Genomic DNA, 21,288 nt, shown 5'->3' on the forward strand with positions numbered 1-21,288 from the left:
GTGAAACCTCATCTCTACAAAAATATAAAAATTAGCCAGGCATGATGATGAGTGCCTGACTCCCAGTTACTCCAGAGGCTGAGGCAGAGGAATTGCTTGAACCCGGGAGGCGGAGGTTGCAGTGAGCCGAAATTGTCCCATTACACTCCAGCCTGGACGACAGAGTGAGACTCTGTCTCAAAACAAACAAGCAAACAAGAAGCTACTGTAGAGCATGAGTCATCTGTGATTTCTACCTGGGATTTTTTGGGTGTCCTGAGATATTTCCGGTTATAACAAGCTGCCACAAAGTCCTGAAAGAAATTTCAAATTACCGGCTACTTAGGAGGCTGAGATGGGAGGATCGTTCAGGCCCAGGAGATCAAGGCTGTAGTGAGCTTGATCACTATACTCCAGCCTGGGCAACAGAACAAGACCCTGTCTCAAAAAAAAATTTTTTTTTCAAAGTAATCAAGCTTTTGTTCTTTTAAATGGTTTTTTTTGAATGACTTTACATTCATTAGAAAAATACTGTTGTCTTTGAAATAGTGAAACGAATCAAGATTAACCTTATTCCTCTGAAAGCTCCTGCTCCTATATTTGCCGTAGAGTTCCTTTCTGGAGGAGGGGATAGAAGGGCTGGAGGCAAGATAAATAAAGGTGAATGGGATCACTCTTACTAACACTCCCAGTTACCCTCTGCCATTACCTTGGAGGGAGGTGCCTGTCATTATAACTATAGGAAGACTCCAAGATAAGAATTAGGAGGGTTTTTAGGTAGTTTCGAATTGGGACCCACAAATGGAATGGCAGGAGTTCTGCAGGTTCTCCCCAGGGGGAGCCTCGGGGCTGCCATAGCAGACCTTTATGTTTTCTTAGAACTTGAGAAGTTAAGCTGGGGACCATGGCAGAAGTTTCTCTCACCGGTCCCCCAAGTACAGTCTATAGAAAACTACCTTGACTCCACTGCTCCAGGTATGTGTGCATCCGGGGTGTGTTCATCCTCACAACGGAGTGTGCCTCCCTCACTGTCACGCTCGTTGTGACCCTACGCAAATTTGTGAGCCTCATCTTTTCCATCTTGTACTTCCGGAACCCCTTCACCCTGTGGCACTGGCTGGGCACCTCGTTTGTCTTCATTGGGACCTTAATGTACACAGAGGTGTGGAACAACCTAGGGACCACAAAAAGTGAGCCTCAGAAGGACAACAAGCAGAACTGAGGCCTGCCTGCAGTATTAGAACAGTGTCGTCATGAGGGAGGGACCCAGTGAAGGTTTGACCACCGATTCGCTTTTGTTAATGCCGAGCTACGCGGCCGTGCAAAAGGAAGTCTTCGGGAGGAGGGGACTTCCCACCTTGCTCGTGGCGATACAGACCAACACGTGTAGAGTCAATAGAAATGCCTCAGCCTAAAGTAGAAAAAGGAACTGTTCTGGACTATTAAATAGCCCACACATTTATTTCTGTTTTGTTTACCAAAATATTCAGTATTATTCTTGTTTATTGAATTCTGTGTCCCCAGAACTCCTGGCTTATTGTCCATGGTCTTGGAAAAGATTGTCCCTTCTATTGCTGTCCTCATGCATCTCTGCCACAGCAGCCATTGTTGTCCTGTGGCCTCATCTCTTTTGTCTCCCATCACCTTTCCCTTCCTCAGCAGCACCTCGCACGCAGTCAGTCAGACGCTGCAGGTACTGGGAGTGGCCAAGTAAACTGAGGCACCGGTAACAGCGGGGCTGGACTTCCTCCAGCAGGTTGGGAAGGAAATAGATGTTCCCATGAGCCAAGTCCCAGTAACATTGGAGCAAGGTTGGTGGGACTCCTCTTTCCCACATTTTGCTTTTTTTTTTTTTTTTTTGAGACTGAGTTTCGCTCTTGTTACCCGGGCTGGAGTGCAATGGCGCAATCTCGGCTCACCGCAACCTCCGCCTCCTGGGTTCAGGCAATTCTCCTGCCTCAGCCTCCTGAGTAGCTGGGATTATAGGCACGCGCCACCATACCCAGCTAATTTTCTATATATTTAGTAGAGACGGGGTTTCATCATGTTGACCAGGATGGTCTCGATGTCTTGACCGCGTGATCCACCTGCCTCGGCCTCCCAAAGTGCTGGGATTACAGGCGTGAGCCACTGCGCCCGGCCCGCTTTTTTTTTTCCTATGCAAAAGTCAGATGCTTCTTCTATACGTTGCTTTCTAAGGCAGCTGTGTAGCACATCTCACAGCAGGCAGAGTGCTAATAAGAAAGGCAGGTTGTTACAGACTGGGAGCCCATGAAGCCCTTTACCTAGCTCATCATGGTGGTAACAGCAGGATGGCCCAGCAGCAGCTGGCCCTATTCAGCACCACGAGAGCCATGGCTACCCCTGCTGGCCCAGCCAGGCACTCACAGGGCAGAAGGGCGGGTCCTGAGTGGGAGGATAAGGTTTCACTACCAGGAGATTCCCTTCTGCCTGATGACTCTGATAGAGTCACCACCAGTCAGGGGATGCACAGACAAAGATATATAGTGGGTGTGATGTGTAAATCAGGTCACACCTCAACTACAATTGAAAGTTATCTTTTTGTCCTATAAGGTATCTTACCATCTCCATGGGTATTGCGGATGGTTGGATGTGCTTTATTCTATGTGGAAATGTGCCTCTCTTTGCTAATCATTTCAAAGGTCCAATTTTCCTCTTATGGGACAGTCTTGAGTAGGAGGAAAGCTGTTGCTGAAATATGCATAGCTTGTGTGTGCTCTTGTATAGTCTGTGATTGAAGGGCACTGAAGTGGCTGCACTTTCTATCCCCTTTCTTCACTCAGCTGGGACCTTACATACTGGTACATGGCCCTCCAGAAGCGGCTGAACTCACTGGCCATTTCTCTTTTTGCCTATAGACAAAGACTTTTTTGTGTGTGGTGTGCACTTGTGTTCTTAAACTGAGATGTGGCTCTCCAGGTCTTCTGGGCTCATTCCATGGTGTGTTGTGTTTATTCTACTGTCCAGAGCTATTCTTTGATGGATTTGAGCAACGGCGGTGAAGATAAATGTCCAAGAGCCACCAGGTCGCTTGGAGAAGAAGTCACTTAAGCTGCCTCGGGTTTTTGTTACTTAAAATACGAATATTATTTCTCCACCAAAATCACTGAGTTTATAGAGTCATTTGTTGTCCTGGACATTGACAGCTTTCAAGAGCCAGTAATGGGCTCTTCAGAAAGATGCTGAATTGATGTGAACCCATTCATAGGATCAAAAGCCACTTGCTTTGAAATATGTGGAGTTCCTCAGAATTGATGGTGCTAGAAATATCCAAATGTCAAATAACCTCTTAAAAGCAACAAAAGCTACTTTTCTTATCACTTAATAGAAGAACCTGTCCCTAGAGGTGATTTGATTGCTACATATCTGGAGTCTCTGAACTCTTAATAGGCTACAGCCTTACATAACATAATATCACCCATTTTATGTTGATGAAAACATAAGTTTTCATTATTGGGTATGTGTTGATGTATGCAGACGGTACTTGGGTCAATTAGGTTTTAGCTTCTGGTTTTAGAGCATGTGTGTTCATCTCAGCGTGAATACCTCAGCCAGTTTTATGAATAGGAGGCTATATACGCGCAGAGAATAGATTAGAGCACTCATACAAGATGACCACATAGAGAAGCAGAAACCCTGAAATGCCCTGGGAACTGGCTTTCCTCTCTAGTAGCTGGATTTAAGGAAATATGTCTAACAGACAGCAATTAATACTTTTTAAAACTGATCTTAAAAAAAAATTCCCCTTGGTTAACTAATTTTTCAATCCAGGGTGGACATTTTTTCAACCTTTATTAAAAGGGAAAATAAACTATTTTGTAGAAGATCAGACTCATACCTAACTGGAAGAGAAATGTCAAGTAAATGTCTCTCCTCTTTCTCTGGGTCAAGACCATGTAATTTTGTGCTTCAGAGATGAGGATGTAGTTTGTTTACAAAGAGTTTAGTCTTTAAGACATCCAAAACTCTATGCTAGAGCAAAGATCAAATAGCAAAGGACACTAGCCAGAAAATACAGTGTATGTGTATGTGCACCTGCGTGCCTGCTGAACAGCTTGGCAGTGTAACAGACAAGGGAGCAGAAGGTGGTAGATACTTGAATTGTCTTAGCTTAATGCCTACATATCTTTTGCCGAAACTCTATTGTCATATTAAAAATGTTATCTTTTCCATGTTTATTAGTAATTTATTTTTGATTTTTTGTTCTCTTTTTCATCCAACTAAAACAACCATTAATGTACTTGATACGTTTATATCAAGTTCTGAAGTATTTAGACAAAACCCAAATACTTGGTTTTGTTTAAGTTTTTTCCTCCTTTCCATCCAGTTAACCACAGTGAAACGCCGCAGTATCTTAATTTGGTCAGTGCTACGGAGGAAGATCATGAAAGCTGAATTGATCTGTGCCATTCCTCTGGGAAGATGATGTGATGTTTTTATAGGATTCTAATCAGTATCTTACAGTCGTCTCATGAGCGCCTTTCCTCTGTTTCACTTCTGAACTCCTTCCCCACTTCCTTCACTCCAGTTTCTTCACTGGTTTCTTCACTTGCAGTGTTTTCTGCTAAGAAAGACCTATCATCTTAGATCTGTTTATGCCTCTATTCTTTGGGGCCTCTGGATGTTTTTGTGGATTTTTACAGAGTATTTATGTCTGCACAACATGCATTTTGTTATACATTCTTATAAGCATTGATATTGAGGGGGCACATTTATGATAGTGAGAATATCTCGCAGAGTATGTGAATGTCATATCTGTAGATGAGGATGAACTTGAAGGGTTAAGGTAGAAATGTTTGTTTATTCTTTTGCAGCCCAAAGTGAGGCTGAGAATCTCTCCCATCATTCCCTTCTCTATATGAGAATCTCTACCACCATTCCCCTCTCTATTTAGGAAACAATAATTTTTTTATTTTGCTATGTTTACCCTTTCATTAACTGGCTTCACTCAACTGTGCCAGATACCTATAGAGAGAGGAAGTAAAAAACATTAAGTCGGAAATAATTGTAAACCAATGAGTAAGCTCTGGGCTGGTGGACATGGTCACTGGTGGACCAGTCGGCATTGACCTCAGCAGATGGGGAAATGCACATGGAGGAGAACCACGTTGAAATCAAGATGCTATGTTTGTTGTATGTTGTTTCTCTTTGCCTGGAGTGAATAGCACTATAAGTCATTCCACTCTTATTAGATAACCAAAGCATTTTGGTCTCAATAGCTTTCTCCTGAAAAATGTGATTGAATCTTGCCTGTGGCAGTTTACTCTTAAGGTTGAAAGAACTGTCAATGTAGATAAAATCCATTCCTTATTATTGATTGGTGTGACATTTGAAAATATGTCTCAACAATATTTGTAGGTAAAAGAACTAGTCATAAGCCTTGAATGTGTTCAATATGTACCAAGCTGGGATTGGAGGCTGGGCCCCCCCCGGCTTTGTAGCACATTGTCTTTTTCCAGCAACTTCCTCCTAGTAGACATTCCAAGGATGGAAGGGGCCAGGGATCATGTCTTACTCATTTCTGTATCGCCAGCGCCTGGGATAGTGTCTGGCTCATGTTACGTGAATAAATGAATGCTTGCCAAGATTTCTTCTTCCCTCAAGTTTCTGGGAAACCTGAGGGTTCCTGATACCTGTTCCCATTCTTCATCAACTGGCTGGCAAGAAAGCAAATAAGGGGAAACCTTCCTAACATTCCAAGCAAAAGAAAGAAGAACTACTCTCAGGAGGATGCACGCCAGCGATTGCTCAACGTGCAGCCTGCTACCTCACTTTTGTCTCTCTGGATTGCCTGGTGGTAGGAGGGAAGAGCAGTATGTAGTTAGCACCTTATGTAGTTGATGCACAGGAAGAAAGTACAAGGAGCTCCCTATTAGAACATTAAAGATTCTTCCAAGTTTTTGAAGTAGGCGGCCTGGGGTGACCATCCCACCCTTAATCTCCATAGCTGGTACAGTTAGCTCTTGCGGTGGCTGATACTGATGCCTGGAGATCACTGTCTGTCAGTCCGTTCTCAGTGTCACACTGAGACACCTCCCCTGAGCCTTACCTACTTACATTGCTAACCATCCTACCAAAATTTGTCAATTTTAATCAGTGAGGCAAGTTGCAAGGGAGCCAGAGAGAGGTGAAAAAAGAAAAGCAGAAATACTAATACTTTCTGAGAAGGAAGTTGTAATAATTCCTTTGGCCCATTGACTTACTGACTCTTGCAATGTATAGAAAACTCCTGGGAACCAAAGAGAGCAGTAGTGGTTTTTCCCCAGTGCAATAAAAATGCCTTTGTGTATCACTTGTGATTGCCAGTCATTTCTGTGCCAGTTGCTTTCATTCCAGAGAATGGCCTCATTCTCTGAAAAAAAGAGGATGATTTTAGAAGTAGGATTTCCTAACAAACTATGTGGCGGGGAGGGATGGCGGGGGTTTTATTCATCCCATCTGAGCTCTTCATTCAGTATTACCATTAGGTTTTAAGAACAAAGATGGGGTAGGAGGGAGTAGAAAGCAGTAGAGTACATTCAGAACAGCTACAAGACATTAGTGGGTATTCAGATTTTGAGCTGTGTAAATATCAAACATCGGCTTCCAGCCTTAAGAGTTGTTTGAACAGAGAGTTAAGGAGGAAAGGGAGATTTTGTGAATAAAATATTTTGCTGAACGGAATGAGTCTTTTTGCCATTATTTCTTATAGACGGCCATTTTTTTCACCTTCTGAAACAACTCTGGAGACATCTGGGGTTTATCTTGAATTGTACCGTCATTGTTTCTTAATAAAAGTGATAAATTTCTTGCAGGTGTTTCCAATCACCATTACCTTTGAAGTGCTTGTGTGCAATTTCAAAAGCTCTCCACTTTTTACCTTGTGGAATGGCGGTGGCATATTTTACTACAAATGATTTTCAGCAACCTGTCTTCCTAATGCCTCGCAGCTGGATCAGTAATAAACCACTTCTCAGGCTGATTTCTGCATCAGAAGTTAGTTTATAGAGGATCAGCCTACTTTTGGAAGTTTTAGAGGTTTGTGGCATGTACGTTCTATAGCAAATCTCTCAAAACTTCTTTGCCTTAATAGAAATACACTGACTTTTGTAAGCCGCAGTGACCCGCTCTCTTGGTCTTTGATATGTTGCTTTTAAATAAACCTCAACTGGGAAGCAGCTCTCAAAGGAGTTTACCATACCCAGCCTATTTTTAATCATGTTATGCAGCAGCCCTCAGGTACAGAACACAAAAAGAAAAATGAGAAGTTTTGCACTAAATATAGAATAATTAAGATTCATGTCTTTAAAAGTGGGAGTACATTTCTGTCAGGACAGGGCTGGATGTTCTTAAACAGCCCTGGGCCTGTCATTTCTCACAGGAATGGTGTCACTGCTTCTGAAGCCCTTTCACTCTCAAGTCATTTAGGCCATAGAGTGTGTCGAACTCTAAGATGTTACGAACCACAAGCCTACAAAAAGGTAAAGAACCTTCTGGGGGACTAAATTATGGTTTAGGTCAACTGTTCAGCAGATTGTATCATCTCATTAGTGGAGCAGCCTTCTACGCGGAACTCTGTGATTCTGATGCTAGCAGCAAAACACCGTTGTAGATAATGCAACGGCATCTGGGGCTGAGTGTCCCTCATTAATAAAGGCTCCAAGCACACAGGTGAGTGTCAACAAAGATCCAATTTCTTTGTCTTACGTTTAGCATTCAAGCAGTACATTAGTTCATTCTCACGCTGCTAATAAAGACATACCCAAGCCTGGATAATTTATAAAGAAAAGAGGTTTAACTGACAGTTCCACATGGCTGAGGAGGCCTCAGGCAACTTATAATCATGGCGGAAGAGGAAGCAAACAAAGTTTTTTCACATGGTGGCACGAAGAAGTAGTACAAGCAGGGGAAATGCCAGACACTTAGAAAACCATCAAATCTCGTGAGAACTAACTATCATGAGAACAGCAGAAGGGAACCCGCCCCATGATTTAATTATCTCCACTTTAGTCCTGTACTTGACAGGTGGGGATTATTACAATTCAAGATGAGATTTGGGTGGGGACACAGCCAAACCATATCCAGCAGCTATAAGAAATGAATACATATCAATGAATGGGACGTGTGTTTATGTCAAAATTTTTCTTTAAAAGGAGAAAAAAGCTCATCTGGCTACACAAGTGTTTGTTAATAGAGCTTTTCAGTAATGTTATTTGTCTTCAAATTAATAAAATCTCATTAAAATTATTTTAGTATTGATTGCTTCTTAATCAGCACTTCAAGAAATTAGCATATAAGTCCATTTTTACATGTGACTCCGTGATATAGAGATGCATTCTAAAGCCAAGGGAGCTTATGATTATAATTACTGGAGTTTTATTATTTCCTGTAATAGCTTTGAATGAAGTTTACTGCATGAAACACTCCTTTCAAGAAGGCCATAAATCTGTATTGATTTCCCAGAATCTTTAGCCTTGTTAAAATAATAGGTTTCATTCCAGCAATTAAATGGTGTGACATAGTAATAATAGTAAACATATATTTACTATGCGTGAGGCACTTATATCAATTTATTTAGTCCTCATGAAAAATCACTGAAAGAAGAAAATTATCCTTGTTTTACAGATAAGGAATCTGAGGCTCAGATGAGTGACCTAACTTGCCTCAGTTACTCTTATATTTTGGAGCTTGGATTTAAGCCCATGAAATCTGATTTCAGAATTCATACTGTTAAATCCCTGCATTACGGCACCTCTAAAAATCTCAGTAATGAGACTGTACAGTCTCCCTTTGCCCTGTGTGTCCCTGCTTGGTGTAGATATTTATATGCTAAAGTTTTGAGTCTGTTATCAAGTGTCTGAATTCATGTCCTGTTTCCTAAGAACTTATGATCTGTTCTATAGTACAAGGGTATGAGTCTGCTCTCACACTGCTGTAAAGGACTACCTGAGACTGGGTAATTTATGAAGGAAAGAGGTTTCGTTGACTCAGTTTCACCGGCTTAACAGGCTTAACAGGAAGCATGACTGGGAGGCCTCAGGAAACTTACAGTCATGGCAGAAGGCAGAGGGGAAGCAGGCACCTTCTTCACATGGTGGCAGGAGAGAGAGTGAAGGGGGAAACTGTCAGATCACGCAAGAACTCAAACTCATTCACTGTCATGAGAACATCAAGAGGAAGTCTGCTCTCATGATCTCTTCACCCCTCACCAGGTCCCCCCTGACATATGGGAATTACTGTTTAACATGCAATTGGGTAGGAACACAGAGCCAAGCCATATCAACCAGCAAGAAGAAAATAAAACCCAGGAAGTTAGCAGCAAAACAGGACTCTGAAACCATTCTGCCTCTCAAATGTTCACATCGAAATGTACCCATTTTCTCTGGTATCTATAGCATATCACTTTCAGGTTGATAAGCAATAATAAATATACAGAATAGAAAAAGGTAATTAAATCAAAGTATCAATGAATGCCACTTAAGTAGCTGTAATTTGCAGGATGTTTCATGTGTTAACTGGTCTTTCAGTTTCTCCAAGTTTGGTCCCAGAAAACATTTAGATTCTGTTATCTCACCTACTTGGAAAAATGCCATCCCTGAATTATCCTTTGAGAATGAACCTTCAACCATTCTACGAGGATCATTACAAGAGTTTTTATTTTCAGTGATTCAGTATCTTTGACACAAATGAAGTTTAATATGTTAGCCATTATCCACTGGGTTGCCTAATATCACCCATTCAAAAAGGATCAATGTTATACTATGGCTCAGTTTTTGGTTCTAGAAAATATTTGATGTGTTTGGATACATGAATTCGTCAGAAAATGAACACTAGCTGTCATTCCTTTTATACAGATTTTATCAGGATTATGTTTAATTGCATGTAATAGAAACTCAAACCAGTCCATTAATGGTTTATTTTTCACAGGAGATAGGCACATTGGGGCTGGGTCAGTCATTCAAGGAAGTTATCAAGGAAAACAAGTGGAAGCTGATATAAAATGGCACATCTGCAAAAGCCCACTTGCCAGAGGAGCGATCTGATGGCTTCCGCTTCACTTCTGCCTTCCAGACCTTGAGTACCTGTCATTAGAGAAATACCAGGAAGCTGCTGGCAAAGATTTTGGGAAATGTAGATTCCAATACTCCCAGCTCCTCTAGTACAGGGGAGAAGTGTATAGGGCTGACTTGGCAACTGGCAATCCAGCGCAGTCCACCCCTTTGGTGGACTATTCAACGATAATGTATAACTTCCAGACAAAAAAATTAGAGCGACAACTGCAGACTCCTAATATGACTGTCCCTCATGTGAATGAACATGCTATCATTCTTTCCCAAAATGGAGATTCAAAGTCCCATAAGTCTCCATATCCATTTCTAGTTCAGTGGGCCGTTCCCCTTTGATAAGCCTGTGAACCTAAAGCCAAAAATCAAAAGCTGACCACACATGTGAAATCAATTTGCTAATGGTAATATACTAATATCTTTGTAAAAACGCAAAAGTAAGATATGCGGGGTTAGAGTCCTCGTTTTAGCAATTGTGCGAGGCCATACGCCACTCCTCTGTCTGTATTGCCTTTGCCTGCTGCCAGCTCCACCGTTGGTCATGGGTCTTCACCTTGTGAAAGGACCAAAACCTTCATTCCCTTTCCTGCCTACATTGGTGGTGGTGGTCATTAACTTTTACCTCTGGACACAATAAGTACTAAGAAAAGTACCCAGGGAATGCTTCGAGTTTCACATATTCCTTATCTGCATGATGTAGCAGGAACTCTGTTTCCCATTGATTACCGGGATCAATTCCCCCAGCAACTGTAGGCATCATTTTTCTTGCCTACTGCTTCAGTGGCATAAAAAGGTAAATGTGACCAGGTGGCAGTCTCAGCTCTCTCCCTAACTGAAACTTTGTTGCACTCATTGGTGACAGTGTTCCTCCCTTGAGACCTAAAACTTCTAGACCAGCAGCGCATGAAGTTGTGGGGATCAGAAATGAAACTTTTGCAAGGGGTTATTTTGGGTAACAATGAGAAGCCATTCACATCTACTTCCTAACTCCTGGACCTGGGTTTTCTTGTGGGTGAAAAGGTGCCATATTGAACCGGTTGCAGTCCAAGCATACACCATATCTTGTGGGACAGCAAGTTTTCATTAATCATACAATCAGCCTCCATGGAGACTCCACCAAGTAAACCAGGATGTGTAACTTCCCCAGATCATCCTTCTCTGACTGCCAGACAAGCAATGAGGTCTCGGGTGTTTGTTACTGGTTTAAAAACTGGTTTAAAACAACTTGAGTGGCATAAAGAGATTTGGCTGAGCTTAACCTGTCTATGGCGTCTTACTTAAAGGTGGCTTAAACACGTGCAAATGGAACACACACACATTTGCAGTATTTCTGCTGTGAATCCTGAAAGCTACATTCTTTCTTTTTCATTTGAAGGCTCCTCAGCTCCCCCCACCTACCCACACCTCTTTGGTGGGCCCATTTTAAATGTGTTAAATCTAGGAAAAAATGTCATCAAAAGGAGAAAAACAGGTGGGAAAGAAAAAGATGAAAACACTCTTTGACAGTTCACTTCTGTTTTGCAGCTGTGAGAGCTGTAGATTGAATTGTGTTACCCCCTCCTCACCAAGCTAATTAATTCTCTTTTTTGAAAAAGCCACGTCTCCTTCCTTCAATCAGTGTCAACAGCCAATTACAATCTTTCATCACCCAAAGTGTAATAATGCAAATGTTATCAAGGAAGAAAACAGTTGGACTGACAAGATTAGCAATTCACTCCTCCTTTCTTAATCTTGTAATCACATGGTATACAGTAGTTTACAATAATATACACCCAAGTTTGCTAGTAAATTACTCTATAAAGGCCGTATGTAAATCCCCCATCATGTCATGTCTACGTTTGGCACCGAACCGCGTGTCTTCCTGTAGGAGATGCGGGATGAATTAAGATTGCCTCCTTAGAGAGCTTTCTCTGCATCCATTAACCACTGCAGAAGTTGTTAATTATGTAAAGAGAGGCACACTTGGTAGAATATAAAACCATGAATGACATTTAGGGGCAACAGAAAACCAAGGCAGCTGACAGTGACAGTAGGTATTTCACCAATGCTAAGATTAACACTTCACTGTTACCTATCTGCTGGAAGGCAAAAAACTTCTTGTTTTATGGGAGTCTTTGACTCCCATGTTTATCTATGTCATTTGGAATTTGTCCCTAAAGTCTTTGGGAAGCCCAAGTTTATTATCGGTACACTCCCCACAACGACCGGAGGGTGTGAGTACAATGGGTGTGAATTTTGCAACACAATCAGGGTTGTGGAAGGAATGACACATAGAATTGTTACAAAGACTTTGATTTCAAGAACTCATTCTCAGCCCTCATTCTGCCAGGCTGGTAGGGCTCCCAAGCTCCACCTTTGCCAAGTAAACCTCATTTCCCTGGGGCCAAAGAAAAACCCAGGAGGCTTATGTGATGTTTAGAAAATGAATGAGGGCTTCTGCATTTCTGTGCATTCCTGGTTACTGAGGTCTCTGAAGGCTGGTGACCCTGCAGCTCCAGTGTCTGACCCCAGAACAATGCCTTGGCTACCCCTCAGTGTTTGAGCATTTCCCTGGGTCCAAACCCCTGGCTTGCCTCAGGCAAGAGAGCACAAAGGGCTTGGAGTGGGGAAATGAAAGCTTGGCAAAGGGATTTTATTTATTTATTTTTTGCGGGGGGAGGAAGGGAGGAAGGCAGGAAGGGAGGGAAGGAGGAAGGGAGGAAGGCAGGAAGGGAGGGAAGGAGGAAGGGATGGAGGAAGGAAGGGATGAAGGAAGGAAGGGAGGAAGGGGGGAGGGAGGGAGGGAGGGAGGGAGGAAAGGGAAGGAAGGAAATCAAGCAATGAGAGAGACATTGCCGACCTGTATCTAGAGGTTTACAAGTTAATTTCTTTTTTTTTTCTTTCTTTTTGAGAGAAGGAAAGAAAAAAGAATGAGTAAAGGAGAGGAAGAAAGAGGAAGAGAAAGAGGGAGGGTGAACGGAAATATTGCTTTATTCTGAAAAAAAATGGGTATTAATAATGGCCAATGTTTCATTTGAACCTATTAATAGGTGTGATGTGGTATTGACAAGAGTGTATATTTTGTGTATTTGAAGTGGAGAGCTCTATAAATATTCATTAAGTTTGCTTGTTCTGGATCTGAGTTCGAGTCCTTGATATCCTTATTAATTTTCTGTCTCATTGAATCTAAGTCTCTATGTATCTGGGTGTTAGGATTGTTAGCTCTTGTTATTGCAGTGATCCTTTTGTATCTTTGTTGATCCACTGTATCTTTGTTGCTTTAAAATCTATTTTATCCGATATGAGAATTGCAACTCCTGCTTTTTATTTATTTATTTATTTATTTATTTTTGCTCTCCATTTGGTTGGTAAATCTTTCTCTATCCCTTTGTTTTGAGTCTTTGTGTATCCTTGCATGTGAAACAGGTCTGGATGTAACATGCCGTTGTGTTTTGGCTGTGTCTTTTGATTGGGGGATTTAGTCGATTTAAATTTAGGGTTACTGCCATTTGATGTTAACTAGCTGTTTTATCCTTTCGTTGATGTAAATTCATCTTTATGTTGGTGCTCTTTACTTTTTGGTATATTTTTAGAAAGGCTAATACTGGTTGTTTCTTTCTGTGTGTAATTTGCTTCTTTCAGAAGCTCTTGTAAAGCAGGCCTGGTGGTAATAAAATCTCTGAGTACTTGCTTGTTCATAAAAGATTTTATTTTTCCTTCAGTTGTGAAGTTTAGTTTGGCTGGATATGAAATTCTGGGCTGAAGGTCTGTTCTTTGAGGATTTTGAATATTGGCCCCCACTCTCTTCTGGCTTGTAGAGTTTCTGCTGAGAGATCTGCTGTAAGTCTGATAGGCTTGCCTTTGTGGGTAACCTGACCTTTCTCTCTGGCTGCCCTTAGTATTTTCTCCTTCGTTTCAACCCTGGTGAATCTAACGATTATGTGCCCTGGGGTTGCTCTTCTTGAGGAATATCTTTGTGGTGTTCTCTGTATTACCTGGGGTTGAATTTTGACCTGCTTTGCTAGTTTAGGAAAATTTTCCTGAATAATATCCTGAAGGGTATTTTCCAGCTTGGATTCATTCTCTCTGTGGCATTCAGGTACACCTATCAAACCTAAATTTGGTCTTTTCACATAGTCCCACATTTCTTGGAAACTTTGCTCATTCCTTTTTATCCTTTTTTCTCTAATCTTGTCTTCTCGTTTTATTTCATTAAGTTGGACTTTGACCTCTGATATCCTTTCTTCTGCTTGAACAATTCGAGTGTTTAAACCTGTGCATACTTCTTGGAGTTCCTGTATTGTATTCTTCAGTTCCATTAATTCACTCATACTCCTCTCTAAGTTGTCTATTCTCAATAGGATTTCATCAAACCTTTTTTCAAAGTTCTTAGTTTCTTTACATTGGGCTACAACATGTTCTTTTAACTCACAGAAGTTTCTTATTATCCATTCCCTGAAGTGTAATTCTGTTATTGGGATGCGCTTGTTCTCCATCAAGCCTTGTTCCATTGTTGATGTGGAACTGTGATCATCTTTAGAGGGAGAGGCATTCTGATTTTGAGTATTCTCAGCCTTTTTACGCTGGTTTCTTCCCATCATTGTAAATTTATCCTCCTGTCATCTTTGAAATTACCAACTTTCCAATTAGGTCTCTTGAGTGGACGTCCAAGTTGTTAGTTCCCAGGGCCAGAACAGCGGTGTTAAGACTGATGGTGCTTTTCTGCCCAGGATTCTCCTGTCTGGCTTCCTTCTTGTGTCTGTAATAGGTGACTCTGCCTTCCCAGGGCTCCAAACCTCGGTCAGAAGGGGAACCAGTCTCGTTTACTCTGCGCCGAGAGCTGCCGCGCCAAGGTGCCATCACAGCCGCTGCGCCGGCCACAGGAATCATGCTGGGGACCCGTGTGGGTCTTCCAAACCTTGGTCAGAAGGGGAACCAGTCTCGTTTACTCTGCTCCAAGAGCTGCTGCGCCAAGGTGCCGGCAAAACTGCTGCGCTGGCCACAAGAGTCGCGCTGACGACCCATGTGACTCCTCCACTGGGGATCTTCTGCACCGTGAGCGACCAGAATTTCTCTGAAAGTGTGGCATCCTCTAGTTCTCTGCGCTTTCACTGAGAGCTGCAATTCCGATATGTTAGCGATCGGCCATCTTGGATCGTTCCCAGCAAAGGGATTTTAATGGAGATAAATGAATGGCAGAGGCAGATCATACTCAGGGAAACACTGGAAGTGTAGCCTTGAGGTGGAGGAAGGCTTGGGGCACCTCCTTGATTTAGAGCTTTCTGTCTTCCTTATATTATTCTCCTAGATTCCAAGAGGACTCACCACAACCACCACCATCTCTATCAAGGAGACTGTGGATTGTGCTGTCTGTTGTCTGTGGGATCCCCTTGTCTCTGCTGCTGTGTTTATGCCCATTCCTTGTCTTGCGATGCTGAAGGAGAATTTCTCCTTCCTGGGTGACCACAGGAATATCAGCCAACCTTAGAAAATCTTATCTGGGAGTGATTACAGATAAGAGTGATCCTCTGCGGAGGAACTGGGCACACATTCCATACTTTCCCAAAGTCCTCTGCATCATTCCTGCCAGGGGACCTCTAGGGCTTTCATGGCCATAGGACTTGTGACATGGCTTGGCTGTGTCCCCAACCAAATCTCATCTTGAATTGTAGCTCCCATAATTCCCACGTGTCATAGTAGGGACCCGGTGGGAGATAATTGAACCATGGGGGTGGTTTCCCCCATTCTGTTCCCATGATAGTGAATAAACCTCATGAGATCTGATGGTTTTATGAGGGGAAACCCCTTGTGCTTGGTCCTTATTCTCTCTCTTGCCTGCTGCCAATGTAAGATGCGACTTTCACCTTCTGCCATGATTGTGAGGCTTCCCCAGCCACGTGGTACTATGAGTCCATTAAACCTCTTTTTCTTTATAAATTGCCCATGTATGCCTTTATCAGCAGTGTGAAAATGAACAAATACAACATGTGATCCTAAAATTGAAAATCCCGGGAAGCCCACGCCCCATAGTAACCACTGCTGGAGTCACACAGTCAATCCAGGATCAGATATTGGCAGCCAATGAGTAATGCAAAATAATTAGAGTGAGAACATATCCCCGAATCATCCTTAAGTAGCCAAAATGCAGCCATGGTATCATAGATGATTGATGGAAGGCAGTGTTGCTGGGCTCAGTATGTTTAGTGCCCACCAAGAATTAATGGAAATATTTCTATTTCTAATCAAACAAACACACACACTCTGCTGTGGATGCTGCATGTTGAGTTAATTCAAGCAGGTAAAGCACAGATTCCACAACACTTTGTCAGTGCAGTTTGCAGGCATTCAAAGGTGCTGGCAAAAAGTCACTTAGGTGCCTCTGTCATTTCCTGTCCCCAGAGTGCCCTTGGAGGGCATGGCTTACACCATTTTGCAAGCAGGAACTCGAGATGGTACGTGAAATTTTAGAATACATGACCAATGACAAGTTAGTGAAAATGGGCCATGAAGGATTAAGCATTCTGATTATTTTTAAATGTGCTATTCTAATTCATTTATTGTTGAGTACCATGATTCAAAAGCACCGAGCTAAGCTATAGAAATAGCTGAAACAACTTGGTACTAATTTCAAGGTGCTTCCAACCCGTCTGATGTGATGGTTCTAACTAATCAAAGACAACTACTGGAAAACATTGGTATTTTTCTTTCCAGTTTTTTATTCACCAGATGCCATACGCCAAGATTAGTATAATACTAAATATACAGTACTATTTTGTTTTATTTGCTGAACACTGTTTTGTATATGTTTCTAATGTTCTTTGAAAATGTGAGTTTTAATGACTTCATGACGATCTATTATGTGGATGTTGCATAATTATTTACACAAATTCGTTATTGTTGGTCATTTAACATTCATTGCTTCCAAATTGACTTTATTGTAAATAACAATCCCATGAACATCTTTGTAGGGAAATATGTCTGCATTGATCAGATTTTCTTCCTAGAATACATCCCTAGAAATAGACATATTAGTCCATAGAGTGTAAATATTTAAGATTCTTTATTTTTTATTTTTATTTTTTTTGAGACGGAGTTTCGCTCTTGTTACCCAGGCTGGAGTGCAATGGCGTGATCTTGGCTCACCGCAACCTCCGCCTCCTGGGTTCAGGCAATTCTCCTGCCTCAGCCTCCTGAGTAGCTCGGATTACAGGCACGCACCACCGTGCCCAGCTAATTTTTTGTATTTTTAGTAGAGACAGGGTTTCACCATGTTGACCAGGATGGTCTCGATCTCTTGACCTTGTGATCCACCCGCCTCGGCCTCCCAAAGTGCTGGGATTACAGGTGTGAGCCACCGTGCCCGGCCCCATATTTAAGGTTCTTAAAGACAATTTTGTGGCTGTATACTTTACCTAAGTCATTAGTCAAGTACATATTGGGCACGCTCTTGGGTGCCAGATAACATGCTAGGTGCCAGTACCAGGAATATATTGTTGAGCAGAATCAAGAGTCACTGTTCTTACAAATGTTATCATTGATCAAGAATCTAGATCTAATCTGAGAACAAGAATCTTCATAGATTTAATATTGAATTTCGTGCAGAATTAAAAGCTTAAGGGAAGGAAAAAATAAGAACACAAAGAAAGCTTTGATTCTAACAATATCATTTATGCAAATAATTCCAAGAAACAAATGGCATTAAAATGTGCTAAGCTTTGTAGCAGCTGTCAAATTACCTATAAATTATGTATGGTGTTCAGTTAGTTAAGGTTATGGAGGAATATTAGAAATTGGTTTAACTGCAAATGGTTCTCAAAGGGAGAAATAAAAATAATTATTTTACTCCCCAATTTCATAATGAAAAGAAATAATTCACACACCAGAGGGGTTATTTATTTTTCTGCAAAGTTATCTAAGAAAGACTACCAAAAATGCTAGGAATGGGAAAATTTAAGAGGAAGGAAGAGTCTGTTGGGAATTTTTGCACAATGTAACTAATCAAGTTTACATGAACGGGTTCTCCTCATGTTCCAAATCTATGGATGTTCTGGGCGAAAGCATGACAAGGAACCGGGGGGGGGGGGAGATAAAAAGATAATAATTAAGCCACAAACTAGGAGAACATGTTTGTATAATACAACAGATAAAAGGTTAATAAACAGCATTTAGAAAGAACTCCTAAAATCAGTAAGGAAAAGACAACTAAATAGAAGAACAGGCAAAAAAGACATGAAAAGTATTTCACAAAAATAAGTATTTCACAGCATAGAAAACATCCAATAGTCACTAAACATGAAAGGATGCTTGATTGCATTAATAATTAGAGATATGCATTTTAAATCCAGAGTGACATATCACATTACATTGAAATGTGTGACATATCGCATTACATTCAATTTGTGCTACATAGTAGTATATAAAAAGTTTCTGTGGATACACTCTGTCCAAACTTAATATTTTCTAGCTTTCCAAATCTGAGGGCCAATATTGGAAAGCTAGAAAATATTAAGTTTGGACAAAGAGTGTATCCACAGAAACTTTTTATATACTACTATGTAGCTCAAATTGGTAGAGCCCACTTGGGAAATAACTTGAAGTTATCTTTTTTTTTTTTGAGACAGAGTCTCCCTCTGTCACCCAGGCTGGAATGCAATGGTGGGACCTCGGCTCACTGCAACATCCAACTCCCGGGTTCAAGAGATTCTCCTGCCTCAGCCTCTTGAGTAGCTGGGAGGGAGTCCAGGTGCCTGCCAGCGCGCCCAGCTAATTTTTGTATTTTTGGTAGAGATGGGGTTTCACCATATTGGCCAGGCTGGTCTTGAACTCCTGACCTTGTAATCCACCCGCCTCAGCCTCCCAAAGTGCTGGGATTATAGGCGTGAGCCACTGCACCCAGCCGTGAAGTTATCTTTTAAGGCTGAAGACCTGTTTATCCTGGAACCAGAAATTCCCCTCCTGGATATACCCATAGAGAAACTCTTGCACATGTGTACCAGCAAACACACATAAGACTGTTCAAAATAGAACTGCTTGCTTTGCAAACAACTGGAAAGACCAAAATTGCTGTTGACAAGAGAATGGAAAAATGGAAAAGTAATGAATGTACTATAGCTTCAGCCATCAACAAAGCCGAATCTCAAAAACATAATGTTGAGCATAAAAAGCCAGGCTCAGAAGACAAAAATTTGAGCCTTTTCATAAAGCTCAAAAATGAGCAACATCAACATGTCCTGTTAACAAAACAAGGTAAACTCAATCTAGAAATTTAGAATTGAGGTTATCTTTATGTTTCTGGGCTTACATTTTAATAAGAGGAAACATACCATAAACAAGATACATAATTAAAATAAATGTTAGATGTTGAAAAGTGCTCTGGAGACAAATGAAGCAGGGAAGGAGAAAGAGGTGGGGTATAGGTGGGGGCTCTAGACAGAGAGATGTTTAAATAGGATGATCAGAGAAGACCTGAGACGTTGCTGTGTGAGCGAAGACTTGAGAAGATGGGGGAGCAAGCACTGTAGTGATCTGGGCAAAAAGTGTCCTGGGGAAAGTTACAGGAAGTGCTCACACTCTCATCAGTAGCTCAGTTTCATAAGTGAAAGTCATGTTATCAACACTGGTGCAGTGAAATCAACCAGCCTCTTTCACTTTCCACTATCTTGCCTTCCCTGTTTCTCCATTTCCCTTCATCCTCTGGCTTTCTGAACCATATACTGATTAGGTTTTTAAGGACCTACCCAAGAACAAGCAAGTGTAGTTATTATTTAGGCAAATTGAGTGGCTCAAGCAAATCTTTATTTTGCAGAATTCATAGTAAGATCCAGAATTTTGCTACAATTTACAAGAACTGCAATTTTAGGTAAAATAGATTGGATCTTTGTACCTACACTCAATGATCATATAAATATCATATAAAATTTAAATAGTCCAGAGTGGCAATTCAGAATATTTTTGACTTTATAATTGACATGCTTTTTTTTTTTAAAAAAAAGGAGTTAAAGAATTAGAGGCATGCATTAGGATAATAGAATTTTCAAGAGAACCTAATAAACGAGGGTGAAAATTAGATTTGGGGCTTTAGTGTCTGGATTCTAATCTAACATGCTGTGGAATGCACCTCGTCAAATTGCAAAACTAATCTCTCAGGCCAACAACTGCCTGGGTTAATTTAAAAAACCTGAAGTTTTTTACATGTTAGTAAATACAAGAAAATATATAACTGCAGACCTTTCTCTTTCTTAAAGGCAACCAAGTTGTATGTGACCTTAGTGGAGCCACTCTGATTGATGGAAGCATTCTAATTAGTTGATCAAATTGCTCTCATTTTTCAGAGTTCTTATTAGACAAAACTTCCTGCATATGATGTTTAAAAAGAGTAATGCCATAGATTCTGCCTGGTGCTAGGCTGATTTTTTTTGTACTAACTGTTTTTCATGCATTAATTTGCCCATCTTTCTAAACACCACCTGTGCTATTAATAGAGTTTAGTATCAGGCTATTTTCATTACTCAACTTCTTTAGGGAAGATTTTTTTCAGAAAAGTAAAAAATGATAACATAGAATGATTATGCATTTGGAAATCTAAACGGCACATGTACGAATGTGCATGCAATGTCTCACTGATATTGCTATGTTTGTTTTAGGGGGTTTGATATGATTTGGGAGAAGTAGAAAGGTAAATTCTCCAGGTGCCCTCACACCTCTTCTCCCCACAGACACTGGTTGGGGACTGCACTGTGGGCAAACCATTTGACCACAGAATTTAAGAGTTGCTGCTATTCATGGACGTCTAGCTAAGGCCTAATTTTCATTTTTTTCCATTTCTCTTTTAGATTTTGGTGTATTTTTTGTGCTAAAGAGATAAATATTATGTATCTGTAAATATATTACAAATGTAAACATATATACGTATTACATACAGATACGTACTGCTTTAATGAGTTTTTCTCACTCTATTTTTATTCTTTTGTTTCCTATTTATATTCACTCTATTGTACAATTTAGCTACTTAATTATTTAGGTTCTCTATTTTGTCTTTTAAGATTTATTATTACATGTTTTAATGCTACACCTTAAAAATACTTATTTTGAACTGTTAGTTTAGAATAGTTCTTTTAACCTCTCAAGTGTTTTTATTTAACAAGTCTAATGTAGAAATGTTCTATACTATGTTATTTATTTTTTTCTTTTTGTGTTTTTATTTATTTCTAATTTCTTGGGTTTGAAATTCTTGTTCTCATGCATTTGAATATCTTACTGATTCCAT

At 40.8% G+C, this 21,288-nt stretch overlaps 1 protein-coding gene across 2 annotated transcripts in view; it reads left to right on the top strand.

Annotated features, from left to right (window-relative positions):
• The window catches only part of SLC35B4 (solute carrier family 35 member B4), a 28,136-nt gene extending 21,473 nt beyond the window's left edge, over positions 1-6,663 (top strand). For both annotated transcript variants that reach the window (XM_002751971.7, XM_017975628.5), the window contains one exon: positions 955-6,663. In XM_002751971.7, the coding sequence (XP_002752017.3) occupies positions 955-1,201 (247 nt within the window). In that variant the 3' untranslated portion in view covers positions 1,202-6,663. The remainder of the gene's footprint in view (positions 1-954) is intronic.
• Positions 6,664-21,288: the final 14,625 nt, after the last annotated feature.

Source organism: Callithrix jacchus, chromosome 11, assembly GCF_049354715.1.
Source record: "Callithrix jacchus isolate 240 chromosome 11, calJac240_pri, whole genome shotgun sequence".
Taxonomy (NCBI): Eukaryota; Metazoa; Chordata; class Mammalia; order Primates; family Cebidae; genus Callithrix; species Callithrix jacchus.